A 19,363-nucleotide genomic window follows, 5' to 3' on the forward strand; every position below is an offset into this window, starting at 1 on the left:
TGGGCCGTGCCAAACCCTGCACCATCCCTGTTGCACTCTCCCTCCTCAGGTCTATGGCATCTTCTACGCCACGTCCTTCCTGGAGCTGTACAGGAGCCCCCACAACAGCACCACGAGCGCCCACAACATCACGGTGCTGGTGCAGCGGGACGAGCAGTACCTGTTCCTGGTGGGCTCCCTTCCTCCTGTCCCTCCGCCTGCCCTGGCTCCACCAGGACACATTCCTGACCCCTGTGCCTCCCTCCCAGGTGCGGGTGATTTCTCCCTACCAAGGCCCCCCCTCGGACTACGTGGTGGTGAAGATGATCCCTGACAACCGGCTGCCGCCACGGCACCTCCACTCCGTGCACACCGGGAAGACGTTCGCCGTCATCAAGTGGGAATCGCCCTACGACTCACCCGACCAGGACATGGTAACACCCCCCAGAGCCTTCTCCTGTCCCCGTGCACGCAAAATCCTGGCTCAAAGACAGAGCCTTGCCTTTCTTCCGCTGGAGAAAGCCTGAGGTCTGATCTATGCTCCACATAAAATCGTCATCAAAGTGCTGACACCTCCGAGATCTTCATTTCCTCCCTACTGGCCCTTCCCTCAGGGCTGTAATGTTTAAAAAGAGCCAGGTCTGGGATATCTGTTGCTGATTAAGTCTAAAAACAGCCTTGGGCATGTGCCAAAACACCTTTCTGGGCTTTGGCTTTGCCCAGGAGGGTAAGGCTGGGCTGGGGCACTGCCTCCCACCCCAACAAAGCCCGGTTCTGTTCTCTGCCACGCTGGCGTACGCTCAGGTCTCGCTCCATTGAAGGCCAGTCATTTTCTCAGCAAGCTTTCCCCTCCCATTCTGGTCCAGAGACTTGAACAGCAAAGGTTTGGAGGGATAAATCTTCCCAGCAGAGCTGGAAACTCTGACAGGGTTTGCGTTGCATCCTTGTGATTCACCGAGAAATACAACCTGAGGTTTTCCTCCTGGCCTCATCTGTTCCACCAACTGCATTTTCTGTATCAGTAAACGCAGATTTTTGGGCAGGGATCCAGAGAGAGGCTTGGAATTTTGCTTCCCAGGCTTTCTGTAAAGCTCAGCCTTGGTTTAAAGCAAATTTTACACCCCCCCTCGTCTAATGTCCTACCACAGCTTTGCTGAAAGTCTGCAGGAAAGTGAGATTTTTTCCATCCATTTCCTCCCCCCTCCAGCTCTACGCTGTGGCAGTTAAAGATTTGGTGAGGAAAACAGATAAAATCTACAAAGTGAAGAGCCGGAACAGCACGGTGGAGTACACCATAAAGAAGCTGGAGCCAGGAGGGAAATACCACGTGATTGTCCAGCTGGGGAACATGAGCAAGGAATCCAGCATGAAGATCAACACAGGTAAGGGCCACGCCGCCCATCCTGTGCTGCCTGCAGGCTGGAGGAATGGTTCTGCAGCTCTTGGTCCTCTCCCACGACCAAAGCCCAGTTTTGGGAGGCCTCCCAGGGGAGGTGATTGCACCCCCAAACAACAGCAGCGGAGAAGAAGCCTCTCAAGTGATATCCAGTGTTTTTCTCCTGATAAATGGAGATGGAAGAGCACCCATTTGGCTGTGTACACACCACCAAGTACCACTACGTTCCTACCACTGAAAAACTCCTCCCAGCTTCCACGCCACAGCATCCTCTCCCCCAGCACATCCCTTTTCCAAGCAGAGTATTGTGCTGATCCCTAAAAAAACCCACTAAGTTTCAGAAGTGACTCCATTCCTGTAAGAGAAAAGTGCCACCAGTGCTACAGCCTCACCCACTGCCACTTTTTCTCCTTTGCAGTCCCTCTGTCTGCACCAGACGCCTTAAAAATCATCACAGAAAATGACCATATTCTGCTTTTCTGGAAGAGTTTGGCGTTGAAGGAAAGTAATTTCAATGAAAGCCGGGTAAGTTTTGCTGTGCCTCCTGTCCTACAGAAAACCCCGGGGCAGAGTCCCTGCAAGGCTCCTTCACAGACTCTGAAATCCATCCTGTCCTTGGGGAGCCCTCTAGGAGAGCTCACTAAAATTCGTGTCACGGCTCAGGCTCTGAAGCTGATAGATCCAATCAGTCACCTTTTAGGAACATAATTACTGTCCTAGGAAAGGACAATTGTCCCATGTGTGAAAGGACTGGGAATAGGATGCTGCCCTGCCGTGCCAGGAAGTCTGAGAGTTGTCATTACTCAGAGTTGGACAGAAAATTTGTGAAATGTCTGTCAGAGCGTGGGCAGGTAGAAAACTGCACCAAAAATGCCATCACCCCCCTGGACTCTGTGCTTGGGTGCTCTGGGGTGGGTGCTAAGGACAGAGCAGACCAGACAGACCAAACCAGAGTCATTTAGGTTGGAAAAGATCTCCAAGATTGGGTCCAACCTGTGCCCAATCCTCACCTTGTCACCAGCCCAGAGCACTGAGTGCCACATCCAATTGTTTCTTGAACACCTCCAGGGATGGGGATTCAAACCTCCCTGGGCAGCCCTTCCAATGTTTAACAACCCTTTTAGTGAAGCAATTCCTCCTGATGTCCAACCTGAGCCTCCCCTGGCACAGCTTGAGGCCGTGCCCTCTCATCCTGTCACTTGGGAGAAGAGAAATCTCTCCTCCCTGAACTGGCCAAGGTCAGTGCACAGCAGCAGGGGTTCCTGGAGGAGGCTCCACATTTCTCCCTCCCAGCTGACAGCCCAGCAGAGTTCATCAAAGCCAGATCCAGGAGGAAAGCCAAGTTTCAAACCCCTTTTGGAGGGAGCAAACCCACCCTCCTCAGCCCAGTGATTTGGGGCTTGTGTCTCCCTCAGGGCTACGAGATTCACATGTTTGACAGCCTGATGAACATCACAGCCTATCTGGGCAACACCACGGAGAACTTCTTCAAGGTGTCCAACCTGAAGATAGGCCACAACTACTCGTTCACCGTGCAGGCCCGGTGCCTGTACGGGGGGCAGATGTGTGGGGAGCCGGCCACGCTTCTCTATGACGAGCTGGGAACGGGTGAGTCCCTATTTTTTCCCTCATCCTCCTTAAAAATACTCCGGGAAGCCTCATAAATTCTTTAGAGGTGTGCAGCTGGTACAAGCAGCACCTGTGTCCCTCCCTCACCAGGTGAAGACTCCTCTGCCACCAAATCCGGCCGCCCCACGGACGTGGCTGCCATCGTGGTGCCAGTGCTGTTCCTGCTGCTGGTGACCCTGGGCATCGGCTTTGTGGTGCTGTACATGAGGCACAGGAGGCTCCAGAACAGCTTCACTGCCTTCGCCAACAGCCACTACAGCTCCCGCCTGGGCTCGGCCATCTTCTCCTCGGGGGATGATCTGGGTGCGTGGCCCCTGGTGGCATTTGGGGATGTGAAATCGGGGGCAAGAATTAATTCTTTGATCGTGGTTTGGGCTGCTCTGGCATCACAATCTCTATGGGTTTGGTCTAAGAGTACGAATCAGGGAATTACGGAGTTGTTAAATTTGGAAAAGACCTTCCAGACCATCGAGTCCAACCAGCAAAAGTTTTCCCAACCAAACATTTTTAGCAAACTCGCTTAAACCCGTCCTTCCAATGCAAATCACTTAAAAATGCACTGGGGACGTGAAATCAGGGTGGGAATTAATTCTTTTATCATGGTTTGGGCCACTCTGGCATCACAATCTCTATGGATTTGATCTAAGAGTACAAAGCACAGAACCATGGAATAGTTAAGGTTGCACAGACCTTTTAGGACCATCAGGTCTGACCAAACGTTTTCCCAACCAGACGTTTTTATCCCATGAAACCCCTCCTTCCAATGCAAATCGCTTAAAAACAGAATGCAAAACCTATATAAAAACAGAAATAGAAAGCCCAGAAATACAAAATGCAATATAAATGTTGAGGGCCCCCTAAGAGCTCTTTTTTGGGTTTGTTTTCCAGGAGATGAGGACGACGAAGCCCCAATGATAACTGGATTTTCAGATGACGTCCCCATGGTCATCGCCTGAAGCGCATTTCTGACTGTACAAAACCAAATGGTGTAAATATTTTATTTGATAAAAATAGTTGATTGTTTATTTTAAAAATGCACTTTGAGTTGCAATACGTTATTTTTATATGGGCCAAAAAAAGGAAAAAAATAATAATAATAATTTTAAGAATACACTTTGTAGTAATCAACTGTGAATTGCAGACTAGGTTGGTTGAGTAACAAATTGCTTTGATTTAACATTAATTTAGTCTTACAAGGCTATGCTTGCTGGGCATGCTTTTAAGTCTGTGAGATATTTTCCGTTGACTAAATTGGCTACTCGTTTTATTTTTCTAAGACAAGAATAAATTTATTTAAAAAAGGAAAAAAATTCAGGAGATTATATATGTAGAGAGAGATAAGTAATATAGTCCCTGAAGGTTTTGCTTTTACTTTAGGACAAAAAAAAAAAAAAAAATCCTTTGGAGTTTGTTTTATATGAAAGTATTTTTGTTGTGTTAATTTATTGGGAAATCTGCTGCAGAACAGATTTCCAGAGTCGTCAGACATTGTACACATTCTTGTGTAGAACATGTGCCACTTTATCCTGCAAGGCACTCGTATCTTGGCATCCCCATCATTGTCCTTGCCATGATAATAAAAACCCTCATTTTCACATATTTTTTCTCCCTTATACAAGACCCAATCTTTGAGCAATCTTAAGGTACCACGGCGCATTTTTTAGGGATGAGTTTTGCTTCCTGCTGCTGTAGGAAGGCAAAAAACATCCCCACACCAAGATGTGCTGCCCAAACCCCTCCTGCTGCTGCCCCTGCCCATCACACGGGGCTTAATTAATCTGGAGCTTACAACCACCACATCACTGAAACAAAAAACTGCCACTTGCACCTTAAACCACATTTCCCAGGTATTTAGGATACCCCTCCTCCGTGGAGCTTCCCTCAGATGCCAGCACGGTGGTGGGACGGAAGGGGGAGCCTCCAGTGTGTGCAAATACAGATTTTCCACACTCACACAGAGCAATAATTACTGAAAATTTAAATTAATTTGGTCCACAGCAGGGATTTGATGCTCCCTCATTGGAATTTCCTAAAAGCAGCTGTAGTTTTACCTACAGCTTTAGAGATAATATAAATACACACACACACACGTGTTATTTTCTCATCTCACGTTCCCAGCAGACACAATACTGGCTGCAGAGCCAAATGCAAATGTCTGCTTGCCACTGTTTGGAGCTTTTATTTTGTGACAGCAAAATGTGCATTTCACCAAAAAATGTGAACCTCACCACTACCTGCCAACCCAGGAGCACGACAGGAGAGGATGTTCAGGGCTCTCCCCTGTCCGTGCTCGATATATGCAAAACTCCTCACCAGGAAATACAGCACACTGTCTTGTCACACTGTTTTTGTTAAAAACAAAGGTATTTTTGCAGTGTAAATTAAGTTATAATTGCAGTCTTCCTACAGATGAAGTGAGAGAGGCCAACTATGTTTTGATACGCAACTGATCCGTTTAATTTCACAATAGAAAACTGTATGAAAAAGAAGTTGAAGTCTGGATGGTTTGATACTCTAGAGAAATACTGACTCTATTTTCAATTACTGCTGTTAGCATTCCCGGTGACAGATTTTTTTTTTTCCCCTCCCAAAGCTGGGACCAAACTAGAATCAGATTTTTGTAAGTAGCAGCAAGCTCGCAGAGTTGCAATATTTTTACCTTGTCGGTGCATCAGGTGCTGCTCAGGAGTTGAAATTTTGAGTAAATCAACCCAGTGCACACAGCACAGTTTGCCTGGAGTTACAGCTACACAGAGAGACCAGACTCTGACCCAGAGGCTAAACGAGCCTCAGAAACATAAATCAAAAGATTTTATGCAGGAGAGGAAGCCTAAAAACAGAGATAAAGAGTACTGAACCCCTTCCTTATAAAGTACATATTTTTGGCACAGGTAAATGAAAATTGCAGTGTAGCATCCCAAAATCTGGTGCCTTTCTGCTGAGGGTTAGGAGTGGTTAAATTCTGACATTTTACCCCCCCCAGGGTGAATCCTGCTGCAGTAAGATGAGCAGAATTCAGAATTTAGCCCATCTCTGTCTAGCCAGATGCCAAGGGGGACCCTTGTAACCACTTTATATCCTGCAGAAATCCCTTGGCTGGAGGTTTCCAAGCATCCCCTGGGGGACAGGTCACTCCTGGCCACTCCAAAAGGCTCCTGGCTCAGGGACACTCGTGCAGAGCACAGCATTTTGGGGTAACACTGTTCCCAAAACCCAACACTCTCGGTTAAATGTAACTCCCTAACACAGCGTGGGCAGAGCAGAGCCCTCTGTGGAGTCACCCCTGAGTGCCCAGGGGTTTGGGGACACTGCAAAGCCCTCGTGGGCACAGCACTTAGAGCTGTCCCCAACGCTCCCAGCCCTCCCCTTCACTGCAAAAATCACCACTGTGCTCTCAGCAAAGCAACTTTCACAGGGCTAGTGTATTTTATATCTATAGAGATAGAGAAGTCTGGGCTCCAGGTGGGGAGTGAGCGGCTTTGATGAAGTTCTGGGGTAAATTGTATATTTTTTATGAACTTTTGAAGCACGGAATCTTGTTCGCGGAGACAGGCAGGGGGTGGGAGGGTTCTGCTGTAAATATGGCACGTGGATGTGGATGTACATTTCGTTCTGGTTTCCTTTCAGTAGCCTTATGCAACGTGACATGACTGGCTACCCTGAATTTTGGGAGGTGATTTGGGTTTACTTTGTAGGAACCCAGTGAAATGTTGGGATCTGTATGGAAAACGAGAAAAGGGTACGGAAAATACCCTGGTTAGGAGGAACTTCCACCAGTTAATTTGTGTTTGCATCCATTTCAGATGCCCACGGGTACTCTCAAGTCCGTTTGAACAAAAGACTAAGGTTGAACACTGAAGTCTGTTGAGGTTTTGGACCGTGAGGCTTCTTTTGCCAATTTGGCTCAGACTTTTTGTGAGGGGTGTTTTTTTGTTGGAGCTTTGGTTTTTACAAGAAACGACAAGGAGGTACCATTTCCCAGACTGGAGACCTGACACCTATTAAAGGTCAAAAAAATGCTCTTTTCAGTCTGAGTAAATCCCTTCTGAGGGTTGCCAGCTCTGTAAAAGCTCCCTGAACCCAGCGAGAGCAGAGCCCACGCTCCGGGCGCACGCAGGAACCAGCTGGAGCAGGAGCTTCCAGCCCCTCTGGGGTTTGGCTGGGGGCCTGCACCCCAGGAAAACTGCAAAAGGGATTTCTGAGAGGGGTGAAATTCGGGGTAAAACCCCCTGCCTGCAGGTATTTGATGTGCAGAAGGGCTGGCGTGCTGCAAGTTCATGCCCCGGCTCACCCTGCCCTAACTTGTTCCAGGTGCTCCCACCTTGACACAGCCTTAGCAGGAGACAGCTGCAGGCTCAGCCCTGGGAAAAGCCTCTTTTCCTTGGACACAGATGGAGTTACAGACATGTTTGGGAGCTCAGAGCCAGCCAAGAAGGGGAGGGGAGAGCAGAGAGGCAGAGCTGGCTGCCAACATCCACGTCTTGTGGCCTCGTGGCCAAAGGACCTTTGTGTTTGATGGTCACCTTGGTGGTCACCACTTTATTTCACTCCTCCTGTTTCCAGAGTGTCCAAACCCCTCACATTATCCACCAGGGAACCCCCACCCGAGCCAAGGAAACTCCCCCTGAGCAGAATTCCCATTCCTCGCAGGGCAGAGCTCAGTGTGAGCATCTCCATGCTTGGAATCAGAGTCTATTTAATGACAAACTTCACCTACTCGCTGATGGAAAAGTAAAATGTCATTTTTTCAGGAAAAAAAACCCTTTTCTGAAACAACTTTCAAGTCTCCTTCAAATGGACTTGAGGAGGGAAATGGTGCAATAACTCAGTTACTCTTGGACCCCGAGAGCATCTTCGTTCCTGGAAATAGCTGCAACATTATAATTAATCCTTCCACACCTGCATCAGTCCACAAGCAGCCAGCCTCTAATAGAGGTAGTGTCACCTTTTAATCAGGTTCTTTAAGTGAAGTTTAATGTTGTACTATTTGAATTGCTATTCTGTGTCCTTTGGTTGGTTGTTTTTTTGTTTTTTTTTCATTCACTGATTTCTGCTATGTATTATTGCACAATTTTGAAGGAAGTTTTGTCTGTCAATTTATTTTTTTTTTCCACTTAATGATAATAATAAAAATGGATTGGGTAAACAAAACAGTTTCTGGTTTCTGAAATTGTTACCCAGCCTCTGTGTGTCTGGTGCAGGAAAAAGGAAACTTTTTTCTGAACATATTTTTGTTTTACAAAACCTAACAGGATCATAGAATCACTGAATGGTTTGGGTTGGAAAGACATTAAAGCTCATCTCATTCCACCCCCTGCCATGGGCAGGGACACCTTCCACTATCCCAGGTTGCTCCAGCCTGGCCTCGGACACTTCCAGGGATCCAGGGGCAGCCACAGCTGCTCTGGGCACCCTGTGCCAGGGCCTGCCCACCCTCCCAGGGAAGGATTCCTCCCTGATATCCAATCTAACCCTACCCTGTGTCAGTTTGAAGCCGTTCCCCTCCTGTCAGTGCTCCCGATCAAACTGCAGGGACGGGGCAAGGGCGATCAGAATCAGGAAAATTGAGCTTTGTGCCGAAGGAGCAGCAGATCCTGAGAGGTGCCACCCTCATTCCTAACGCGGTCACGTCTGCCTGTCCCTTCCCTCAAGGTCACCAACACTCCCAGACACCCAGACATCACTTCCAGCCTGTCCAAGCTTCACCTCCACGATTGCACAGCACCACCTCCCACGTTATTTTCCCTGCTTAAAACCCATTTCCACAACAACCCCCGTCCCTGCACGGTGCGTGTGCAGGTACAGCCGGCACCTGCAGAAATCCAGCAGGATCTCTGCTGGCAGGGAGAGGTAATGAGCAGGCAGCAGCCTCTTCACACGTCCCTCATTTCCCAGCCCGGATAATTGGAAAGGCAACATGTGATCTTGGTGGACATAATTGAGGCGTGCGAGCATCCTAAGTGTTGCACTTCATTAACATTTAGCTTAAGGCAACGTTAACAAACAGTCGTCCCTTCCTCCCCGTTGCCCCCTCGGTAGTGAACGAAGCTGATTTTTCCGGCTGCCCCTGGAATAGATTGTTCCCCCCGGGAGGTACGAGGAGTTACACCTCATTCCCGGGTGTCACCTACTTTCTGCTGGAGGAAGCCACGCGACTCTGAAGCCTCAGCGCTGTCACGGAGGAAACTTCAATGGAATAAAAGTTTGCCTCCTCTCCTAACAAAAGCTGCAGGTTTTTATGGATAGGGAAGATTTCCACCCTAATCCTTTACTGCCTTCACCACAGCAAGCTACAACGTTTTTCCCCACCATGATGAGAACCCATCAAAGAGGAAGATTCCAGTTGCTGGAGGAGCTTTGGATGGAGCACAAGGCACAAACCCATCCAGGAGCTGGATCCAGGCTCCCCTCACTCTGCTGCTCCTAAAAATTCTCCTCTTTCCCCCAAATAACACCAGGGACTGCTTCCTGCAACCACAGGAGGGGAAGATGTGGATCCTGCCTGCAGGAGCGAGGAAACCAGGTGGAAACACAGAAAAAAATCCCTTCCCACCATGGGTTAAGCTTTCCACAAAATCGATGGGCTCTGATGTTGAGGGAGCAGCTGAAGTTCTGGCTCACTGCTCCTCCTTTGAGCAAGCACTCCCAGCGCCTTGTGCCAGACTCCCAAACGATTGTGTTTAGCCTTTCTCAGCTGGAAAGATGAAATAACTGAGGAGATTTCACAGCAGAACTCAAGCTGGATTTTGGGATGGAGGAGCCAAGAGCTCCCAGATAGCCCAGGCGAAGGAAGGAAGGAAGAGAAGGTCTGTGGGAAGGAAAGATTCATGCTAACCATCAACATCTTGGCTCCTACCACAAACCTCCCAACCTGCCAAGTGTGGGATGCAAGAAAAATGGCATCTTCCAGGATGTGAGGTTTATTTCTTTCCTGTAAATTACAGGCATCCAGAAGCCCACATCCTCAAGCTCTCAGAGTTGGGCTGACATCGTGCCCAGAAGATTTTCTCTCTCCAGCCTCTGCAGACTTGGGATCAACTTAGGGAGCAGACCTGGCCTCTTCTTTTTCAGAGCACCTGCGTGGGGCTGTGCTGGAAAAAATCCCAGGGTGATGGACGGTCATAGAAAAGGAACTAGACAGCAGTTTGGGAAAGAGGGCCAGGAAGACACTCAGCGAGCAGGAGTTCATTAAATTCATCCTGAAGCTACAACTGGACACTGGCACTACAGGAGGGGAACATTTTAGAGGCGGAGGACCTGAGGCAGAGGTGGACAAGAAGTGACATTCACGTCACCAAGCCTCTCATCTCCAGGCTGGCCTGGCCAAAAGAGAAGGTTTATTTTCCCTGGATCTTTCTGTAGCCAGTGGGGGGGGGGGGAAGCAGATGCCCTCCAAGGAGGAATTTGGAACCTGAATGGAAGTTTGGGACTTGACTGATCCTCAGTTGTTTTTGTACGCTGAGGGAATGGCTGCCTGTGCATTTTGTGTCTCCCCAAGCCTGAGATCCCCAAGGGTAATGAGAAGAAGGTGGAGAAGAGGTTGGAGGTTCCTCCTGGCCTGGGCTCTGTGCAGGATTCATCGCTGCCCAAGCTGAGAGGGTCACTCCAGGCCTTGTCTGCAGCCAAGGATGAGGCACAGCAGTTCAGAGAGTGCTTCCCTCATCCTAAAATAGGTCAGACTCTCTTTGCTAAAACGGGAACTCAACGGCGACTGCCTCACACCGAGCCTTGGGACTGTAAGACACCACAGCCTACGTGAAACGAATCCCAAACCCAAGATCGGGGTGAGAACATCCCCCCTGCAGCCCGGCAGCTCCTGAAGCACGCACAGCCCGCAGGCTGGAGAGGAGCCCTGGCCAAACATCTCCTCTTTGTTAGCGCCCCTTCCCCAGCTCCAGTGGAGAGCAGCGCCGCAGTTCCTCTCCCAACACCCTCCCCAAAGGCTCCCCCTTCTGTGCTGCCAGCCCCCTTTGGGGTTAGCCTGGCTCTCTGAAACGGCACAGCTTTCCTTCCCCCCCGCCAGGGCTTTCTCGGGATCCCTCAGAAAGCCAGGAACAGAAGCCTGGAGGCCAAATCCCAGTTGTGTGTTCAGTCACGGGACCAGCTTGGTTTCCCATCCAGCTCCCCTTTGCAGTAGCTCTACGGAACCCAAAGCCAGCCTGTCTCTGTACCCTGGAAATTGCCACAGCAGACTCAGAGCTGGTAAAGACAATAGCATGTTTGGCTCACTCATCTGCATCAGCACCATTTCCAAACGTACTTTTCCCTCCTAAACTTATTTAACCTCGCGACCAAGAGCCACAAGGATGGCGAGCTGTTTGTTCCGAGCCCAGATCTCCCGGGAGAGCAGGCACAAAGAATAGAAGGCGGCCTGGAGAGATGGGAAGAGGGAAAATCCAGAGAGGGATTCGAATGCATCGCCCTTGGAGACCGTGCCAGTGACCTGCTAAGGGTCCAGCCATCATAAATAAATAGGCTGCGTTTATTGTCTGGCCAAGCATGGTAATGCTTGAGCCTCGTCCAGCGGGTGGGGCCACGGCCGGCCCCGCTCCTCCGTGCTGAGACAAAACAGATGTCGCTCACCCCGGCCCGTTTTGCCGGGTGATTTGTGCTGCAGCCCCTCCTTGCCCACCAGGGATCAGGGGGTTTTGGAAACGCCCCTCCCCACCCCCCCCCCCCCCAGAACCAGAGCCAAAAACTTCCGCCGTGGTGGTGAATCCTAAGCACAAGGAGCGACAATGCCAAGGGGTGACAGTGCCAAGGGGTGACAGTGCCAAGGGGTGACAGTGCCAAGGGGCGCAGCCCAAAACCTGTGGCGATGAAAGCACCGCGTTCCTCTCCTTCTGCACAGCCCCACCAGATGCTCCCAGAGGTCCTAAACCCCTCCAAGCCAGACCCCAGATACACTCGCGGGAGGGCAGAGCTGGGAACCGGCTCTGTCTGTACCAGAACCCATAATTCACTTTTTAACCTGCTTTTTTGGCCGGTTCGGTCCAAAGTGGGCAGTTCCCAGCCGGCCCTACTGCCACCCATGTGCAGTAGATGGCAGCAGAAGCTTTAGTCACTGGCCACCAAACTCGAAAGGCTCTCTCCTCCTCCTCCTCCTCCCCCCACCTTTTTTTTTTTTTTTTTTACTTTTTACTTTTGGTGGCCTCAAAAATTATTAGTTCCAGATGAGCTCCCGCCATTGTAATAGTCCATTTAACCCGATCCACTCTGGGCAGAGTCAGTGCAAGTTCAAATGCAGCATTTTCACGTGTAAACCACACATCAGAGACATTTTTCTGCGCAGCTCTGGGCATTCCTCGTGCAGCAGAAAAGGGGAAATGCAGAAGGTTAAACCTCACACACACGGCCCCGGCCGTGGGCAACAATGGCACTTTGTCAAGCCAGCGCTGCCAGAGCAGGGCTGAACTTCTGAATTGAACCAGGAACCTCAGCACTGCTTCTCCCTTTGAAGATTAGCACTAATAAGCCAAACCAGTGGGTATTTTGTTTTATAAGGAAAGAGCATTTCAAGTCACGTACGCTGCTATTGTTGGACACAAAACATGTTCTGTCTCTGCCTGTGGTGACTCCAGCGACTGCTCCACGCTTGTCTTTTGCTGGGATTACCTTTATTTTTATACTATATTAAATTTACCTCCCACCATCTTTCAGGCCCGTTAAAACTGATGACGTTTCCCAGGGCTAACTACACATATATAGAGTCAAAAAATTGTATTAGCATATTATTTTGTTATCATATTCAGATTTTACGCCTTTTGTGGGTGAAGTATTGAGAAACAATAATCAAAACTAGCAGATTTCCCTCCTACTGGAATAACAGGCGCGTCCCGTATAAACAAGCTCCATGTAAGAGGTGCATTAAATGATTTGTTTCTGGTAAACAAAGACAGCTCTAGCACAACACATGGAAAATTTCATGTTGTTTGCTTTTGTAATTCACTGTACACACAGCCTTTAATCTGAGGATCTCCGAGCACTCTGCACAGTTTAATTAAGGCCCACAACTGCCATGTTGGGGAAGTACATTAAGCGTTGTTATGCTGATTCTTTACAGATGGGCAGGCTCAGGGGCTGAGTTGTGCGCTCCAAACTTCCCTCTCCCCGTCCTGGATGGGTCCTTAAAGCTTTTCCATGTGGCCTTCCCAGCAGCAGCCAGAGAAAATAGCTGAACTTAAAACCCCAACCAAACATGAAAACCTGCTTTCATCTGGGGCTGAGCTTTCCAATGTCACGCTGTACCTGCAAAGCATCTGACTGCATTCCCGCTCCCTCAGTTCTGGTGGAAAACTGTGTTTCTGCCATGTGGATCAGCACAGGGCCTGGGTAATTCTGCGATTCTGCCTTAAATACACCCCCCTCACCAGCCTGCCTGCAACGGGTTAAACCCCAAAGCCATGTACCAACATGACCCCAACATCGGGTCAGGAGCCAGACACCATCCCAAACTGAGACCTGCCGGGCCCCAGATCGTCTATTTTGCTGCAGAGCTGGGAAGAAGAACATCCCAGCATCTTGGCTCCCAAACCCCCATTTTTCCACGGTATTCTCTCCTGCGGGATCTGTATGGAAACCGCTCGCAGTGCCGAAGCCACGGGACAAATGAATGGGAATTCACCCTGCCAGTGATATCCATCATGAGACACAAGGCTGCACAGGGGAGGGGCACGCTGAGCCCTAACCAGCTGCACATGTACAGTGTCTGCCTCATCCAGCCCCTGGCCTCGGGGATTGAACAGTTGCTAAACCCTGGGAGAGGGATCGGGAGCAGCCGGGTCACCCCCTGCTCCCGGCTGGTGCCCTCACACCTCAGCCACTCGAGGCCACCACTTCCTCGCTGGCCTTGGGAATGGGCAAGCAACCAGCTTTGGCCAGGGAATGAATAGGTGCTGAAGTCATTCAGCTTTTCCCAACATTGTTCCAGCTCTGGCTGCGGAGCAGTTCTCCATCTCTCCCTTTTCCGTGTTCCTTCCCCCTCTCCTCTGCGAGCTCCTTTGTTCTCGTGTTTACAGCGGCATCGATTTGCTGTCAGAAAGCAACATGGCCTTGGAGTTTCTGTACACACAGCCCAAACCCAGCCGCCTGGAACCTGCCCCTCTCACACCCTGACTCCTGCCACAGGCTGCACTCGGCGTTCCAGATGTCCCTGCCCCTTCCTGCTCCTCTCAAACCTGCTGGGGAGAGTGGGGGGCACAAGCCGTGGCCCCACACAGAGCCCCAGGGAAACACCTGGGCAGGGCCAGCTCCTTCTGCTCCTCTTTCAGCTCAGATGTCTCAAAGGTTTTGGTCATGTTTTCCTCTTGTGGTTTGAGAGAATCCTCTCCCTGCTGCCTGAACGAAAGTGTGGGTTGGTTCTGCGGAGTAAGCAGCCCCAGGACTGCTGTCCTTGGTGTGTTTGCAGAATAGATAGAAAACACGACAGGACAGAGCGTAAACCATCTCCCTCTGGTCTACCAAGACGAAACCCAGCTTCTGGGTCTCTCCTGAAGAGCTGAGGGATTGCTCCCAGCCCTGCTAATGCTTTAAATGGGACCATGGCCTTCATCTCACCTCATGAGGGCACCTGGGGGAAAAAACTGCCACTGGTCTCCGTGCTGGGTGCTGCACCAATTTCCAATGAGCTGTTAAGAGCTCCCTGCCTCTCTCAGCTTCCAGCAAACATTGCTCCAGGTTTTAGAGCACAGCTCTATTTATTGCCACCTCACAACCCTCCGGCCAAGCCTCTCGTGACCATTCCCCTGGCATGTGGTAACTCAAGTCCCTTCAGCGGCTTCTCAGAGGGCTGATTCCCAATTTTCACTGGGTTCCAGTTTCCAGCTCCCCTCTCTTTTCCAAGCTCCATTGCTTTTACCTGCTTTTGTTCAGCTCTCCCATGAAAGGAGGGGTTTGAAGGGGTGACAGGTCTGTAAATATATCGGATTGTCTCTGGGAAAAAAAAGGTAGAGCAGAAAGAGTGATGGATATACTCTTCCCCTCCTTGCACTTGGGACAGATGAAGGAAGATGGCAGATAATTGCTCTTTATTGTGCCCCGGGTTCACCTTAAGATGAAGGAAGTGATAAGATTTCAATTAATGTCATTTAAGATTCCCTGCAAGCTGTCCTGTTCCTTCCCTGGCTTCTTTCCTCCTCTGAAATTGTGGTCCTCAATGCTGCTTTTGTAACCCCACGGGAACTCCCTAAATGGGCCACATCCTCACCTGGTGAGCACTGTCAGGGCTCCATTGGCAGCAGCGGAGCAACGCTAATTTAGACCAGATGACAATCCCCCCGCAGCCCCGCTCTGGATTTATTATAGGGCAGGATAGATAACATACTTCATTATACAAAGCAGGGATCGTTTTCCAGCTTGCCCAAGAATGAACCGAGGAGCTTTTCTAATCAGCTTAAACTGATCAAGATATCCAGGCACGGAAAGCCTGATATGATACCCAGGTTTCTGTGTAAGGCACCTTACGCTGAGCTTTCTTAATTCCCCGAGGAACTGCAGCAAATTCCTTGGGATTGCTTCCCTGAGAAAGGGAGAACGCAGGGAGCTGGAGCCCAGGGAGCTGGCATCCTGTTGAATAACACACAAACACACTGGGGCAGAGAGAAACCTCCACTAGATATTTGAAAAAAATCATAAAAAAAAATATACTAAAAGAAATAAATGGGTGCACGAAGCTGCTGGTGAGATTTTGCACACCAGAAACATTTGAATTTTGATCTCATTTTACCTAAAGCCAGAAGAAAGCATTGAATCACCAAGGTATCCTAGAACAAGCCCCAACATCTTGAAAACGTTCACACTGCTCCCTTCAGATTTTCAAAATGTCTCCTTACAAATATCTGCTGGCACGTAGTCACAACATCCTCCTTTCTGACTGTGCCGCTTCGGAATAAAGCAGAATTTCCACGCAAAGAACGACTCCCGGCTTCCACAGACTTCCTAATTCAACTAAATTATATGTATGCATTTATGGCTCCAAACAGCAGTGAAAACCCCCCCGACAAACATCCACCAAAGCGGCGCAAATAGCTGAGGTTCTTCCCCCCCCTCGCAGATACACTAATGTTTATTGTACCCAAGAGCATCCATTTTCGCTCCTCTCCTATATATACACGCATGACGTTTCCATATGTTCTGCAGCTCAGCTCCCTGGTAACATCCCACCCTCCAGGGGAGGGGGAGAAGCCTGGGAGCAGCGGGGGAACTCAGCGAGAGACCCCCGGCTCGGGCGGGAGGAGGGTGGGGAAGGAGAGCGGGGCTGAGATTTTTGTGCCTCCTCCTCCTCCTCGAGCACCTGAACCCAGCCCTCGCCCTCCCGGTGCTGACACGACAGAGATGCCACAGCAAACACTGATTTTCCTGCCCGTGCCCTGCAGCAGCAAACCTTCCCCTGCTCCTTTTTTTCCTTTTTTTTTTACAATAGCCATTCCCAAGGTGTGAAATCTGCGGGAGGGGGGGCAGGTTGGGGAGGGGATGCTGCATCTGTGAACATGATTACAGGCTTAAAACGTGTGAAGTCTTTTCAGATTTAATGAACCAGAATGTGACTTTCATTTTGGCTGTGCATATTTTGAACCCTAATATATGTTTATTTAGTCTAATTAATTGCCTTTTTATTTTAAATTTTTCCCCTCTGAAAGATACCTGCTCAGCACGCCCAAGGATTTTGCAGTACCCACACGCAACAAAGGCTGTTCCTCTGCAGTACATGGGGCTGATACCTCCTCGTTCCTGGGTTCTGCACAGGAGGAGGAGGCTGATTTGAGAAGGAAACACTGCTCTTCAACAGATTAGAAAGTCATTTTCCCCTCCTAGGTCGATAGTGAGGCGCTGCATTTACCTGATGTGGTTTGAGCAGACGCTGTGGTTGGAGATGGAAAAGTCAGACGGGGGGTGAGGAGTTGTGCAGAGCCGTGGGATTAAGGAGAGGCGGGGACAGCGTGAGCGCTGCACAAGTGACCTCCTCGGAGAAAGGCAGGGACTTACATTTGTCCTCTGTGATTTCTGTCCTCCAGCTCAAGAGAGGAAAATAATATGGCAAAATAAAGCAGGAGGAGGAAGTCCTTGAATGCCAGCAACAGATATCCTGGCACGTCACAACCGACTGAGCCACAAGTCTTTGAGGAGCAGGTAGCACAGGCTGGCAGCTTGGAGATGGAGAAGCTGGCACAGCCTTAAGGGAAATCCTTCCCAGCAGCTCCAGGACAAAGGGCAATGCCAGCCAGAGCCGGGGCAGGGGGTGGGAATGTTCAACCGAGCCCCTTCTGATGCAGAAGATGATTAAATAGGTGATGTTCTGCAGAGAATACACCCAGAACACATATAGAGCCTTTCATCTGGAGACCTGCTTGTTCCTCTAACTGCCTTTGTCCTGCCAGCTGACGACCTGCTCAAAACCCTTTTTTATTTCTCTTTTCCATCATCCTCTGGGTGTGATGCAGCAGACAAAACCTCAAGTCCTGAGCATGAATCCGTCCTGCTCAAGCGATCCCCATTGATCACGGATAGAAAATCTGCCTGCCCTGATGGACAGGATGATCCATAAACCCCCCCAGCCAGGGGAAAGCTGCTGACTTGCAGTGAGCAATTGCAAGGCTGCATCCCTTGTCTGCTCCCTGCAGACCTGGGGCTCAAATCTGAAACCCTCATCGGGCAGTTACCGATCACATTTTCCTGCCCTTGAAACCCTTCACCCCAAACATCAAACAGGATTTTTTTTTTTCCCCCCCGTCTAGTATGAAAAGTTTTTCAGGACAGGAAAACCATTTCCTGTCCAGACCAGACACCGGCTTCCTGCAAGCTCTCCAGCAGATCATGTAATCCTACGCCCCTATTTGTGAAATGAAGATGATCGACTGCCTTTGTCTCCTCTACTCAAACGTCCAAGCTGTGGTCCTTAAAACACGCACGTGACCAGGCATAACTCTGCCCTGATCTCACACAGCACTGCAGCAATGCTCATAAATAATGGCAGAGTTACGAAAGTAGCATTTACAGTAATGCGTCAGAGCGCAGGATGACAAAATCGCCTGGGTTTACTCCGAATTTACATGAGAATAAACAAGGCCAGACTTTTGCCCTAATTCCGCAGAAGGGCCCCGGGTTGTGTGCCTGTGTTCCATCTCCTCACCCCCACAGCCTCTTACGTGGAAGTTCATTTATTTTAACACGGTGAACCTGGAAATTGAAGTTTCCCCCGGCCACGCAGCCCTGCAGGCTCTGCTCAGAGGTGGCCGTGGGTGGTGGATGGGGATGTGATGAGGGTTTCGCTCCATGACTCAGCCAGGGCAAACTTTGGGCTGCCCCTACACATCCACGTGTACCCTAACAGCAACAGCACACCTCACCCTCTGGAGAAATCCATATAAACCCACCAAAACCAGCTCTGCTTTGGGAGGACAGAGAACTGAAAGGGTTAACTGGCTGCTTTAGGGATGAGCTCTGGTTACACAGAGAAAATTAAAAAAAACCCCACATTTTGGACATGGGCCACGAATGCAAATGCTCTGAAAAGTGGAATTGGTGAGGTCAGAGCTGGTGCTTCTGGGCTGGTAGGAATGAAATGGGGGAGTCCCCAAGGACCGGTGGGGTTTCTGTCTGGGCTGCAAAGCACAAGCCATCCTCCAGTGGGGGAAGGAGCTGTGCTGGGCAGGTCAGGGCATTTATTCCTTCCATCCTACAGCCCTGACACCTTCCCAGCCGGCCCACACGGTACCTGCTGCCTTTTCAGAGGGCGAGACCGGAGTATGGAGCTCCAAGGAGATGCTCCTGACTCCTGGCATGAGGAGAGCCAGGAGTCACCTCTCTTGCCGTGCACCCCACGGGGATTCATGGAAGCCACCACCAACTTTCAGACCCCCCAAATCCTGTAATTCTGTTAACTGGACCACTGACCCCCTGGGCCACCCTGGGGCACGCCCATCCCTGCAAAAACATCTCAGTGGTGGCCACAAAGGAGGTCCACGAGCCACTGCAGAGTCACGGGAGGTAACCCGTGTGTCCCTATGGCGGACTGGGGCTCCTGGCTGACAAGGGACAGGCTGGGATGACTTTTCAGGAAAAGAAACGAGCAGGAAGAGACGAAAAGGAGAGGCAGCAGCCCCAGCAAGGTTGGAGAGGGAGTTCCATCCCTCTCCAAGATGGGCTGTGGCTGCTGGCAAGCAGAGGACTGGATTTGATGACCCAGGCGATGCTTTGCTCCCGTGGGAAGGGGGATGGCTGTGGAAAAGCCGGGTGGTTATGTAAGAAAACCATCTCTGCTGCGGCAGCATCACGACAGCAAAGAGTTCAGGAGGAGAGGCAGGCAAATCTGCTGGCTAGGCTGTTCCTCTGTTCAGACACTGCTGACAGCCCAAACAGGGA

The 19,363-nt window shown here is 50.1% G+C and overlaps 1 protein-coding gene across 3 annotated transcripts in view; it reads left to right on the forward strand.

Moving 5' to 3' along the window:
- Positions 1-8,149, forward strand: part of SORL1 (sortilin related receptor 1) — a 46,949-nt gene extending 38,800 nt beyond the window's left edge. For 2 of the 3 annotated variants that reach the window (XM_068994867.1, XM_068994869.1), the window contains exons 42-48: positions 50-169; positions 249-413; positions 1,187-1,361; positions 1,794-1,900; positions 2,791-2,983; positions 3,095-3,307; positions 3,893-3,991. In XM_068994867.1, coding sequence (XP_068850968.1) covers positions 50-169; positions 249-413; positions 1,187-1,361; positions 1,794-1,900; positions 2,791-2,983; positions 3,095-3,307; positions 3,893-3,960 — 1,041 coding nt within the window. In that variant the 3' untranslated portion in view covers positions 3,961-3,991. Of the gene's footprint in view, positions 1-49; positions 170-248; positions 414-1,186; positions 1,362-1,793; positions 1,901-2,790; positions 2,984-3,094; positions 3,308-3,892; positions 3,992-6,807 lie in introns of those variants that run through there. The other variant, XM_068994868.1, reaches the window with a different exon arrangement.
- Positions 8,150-19,363: the final 11,214 nt, after the last annotated feature.

The sequence above is a fragment of the Aphelocoma coerulescens genome, chromosome 24, assembly GCF_041296385.1.
Source record: "Aphelocoma coerulescens isolate FSJ_1873_10779 chromosome 24, UR_Acoe_1.0, whole genome shotgun sequence".
In the NCBI taxonomy this organism is placed as follows: domain Eukaryota; kingdom Metazoa; phylum Chordata; class Aves; order Passeriformes; family Corvidae; genus Aphelocoma; species Aphelocoma coerulescens.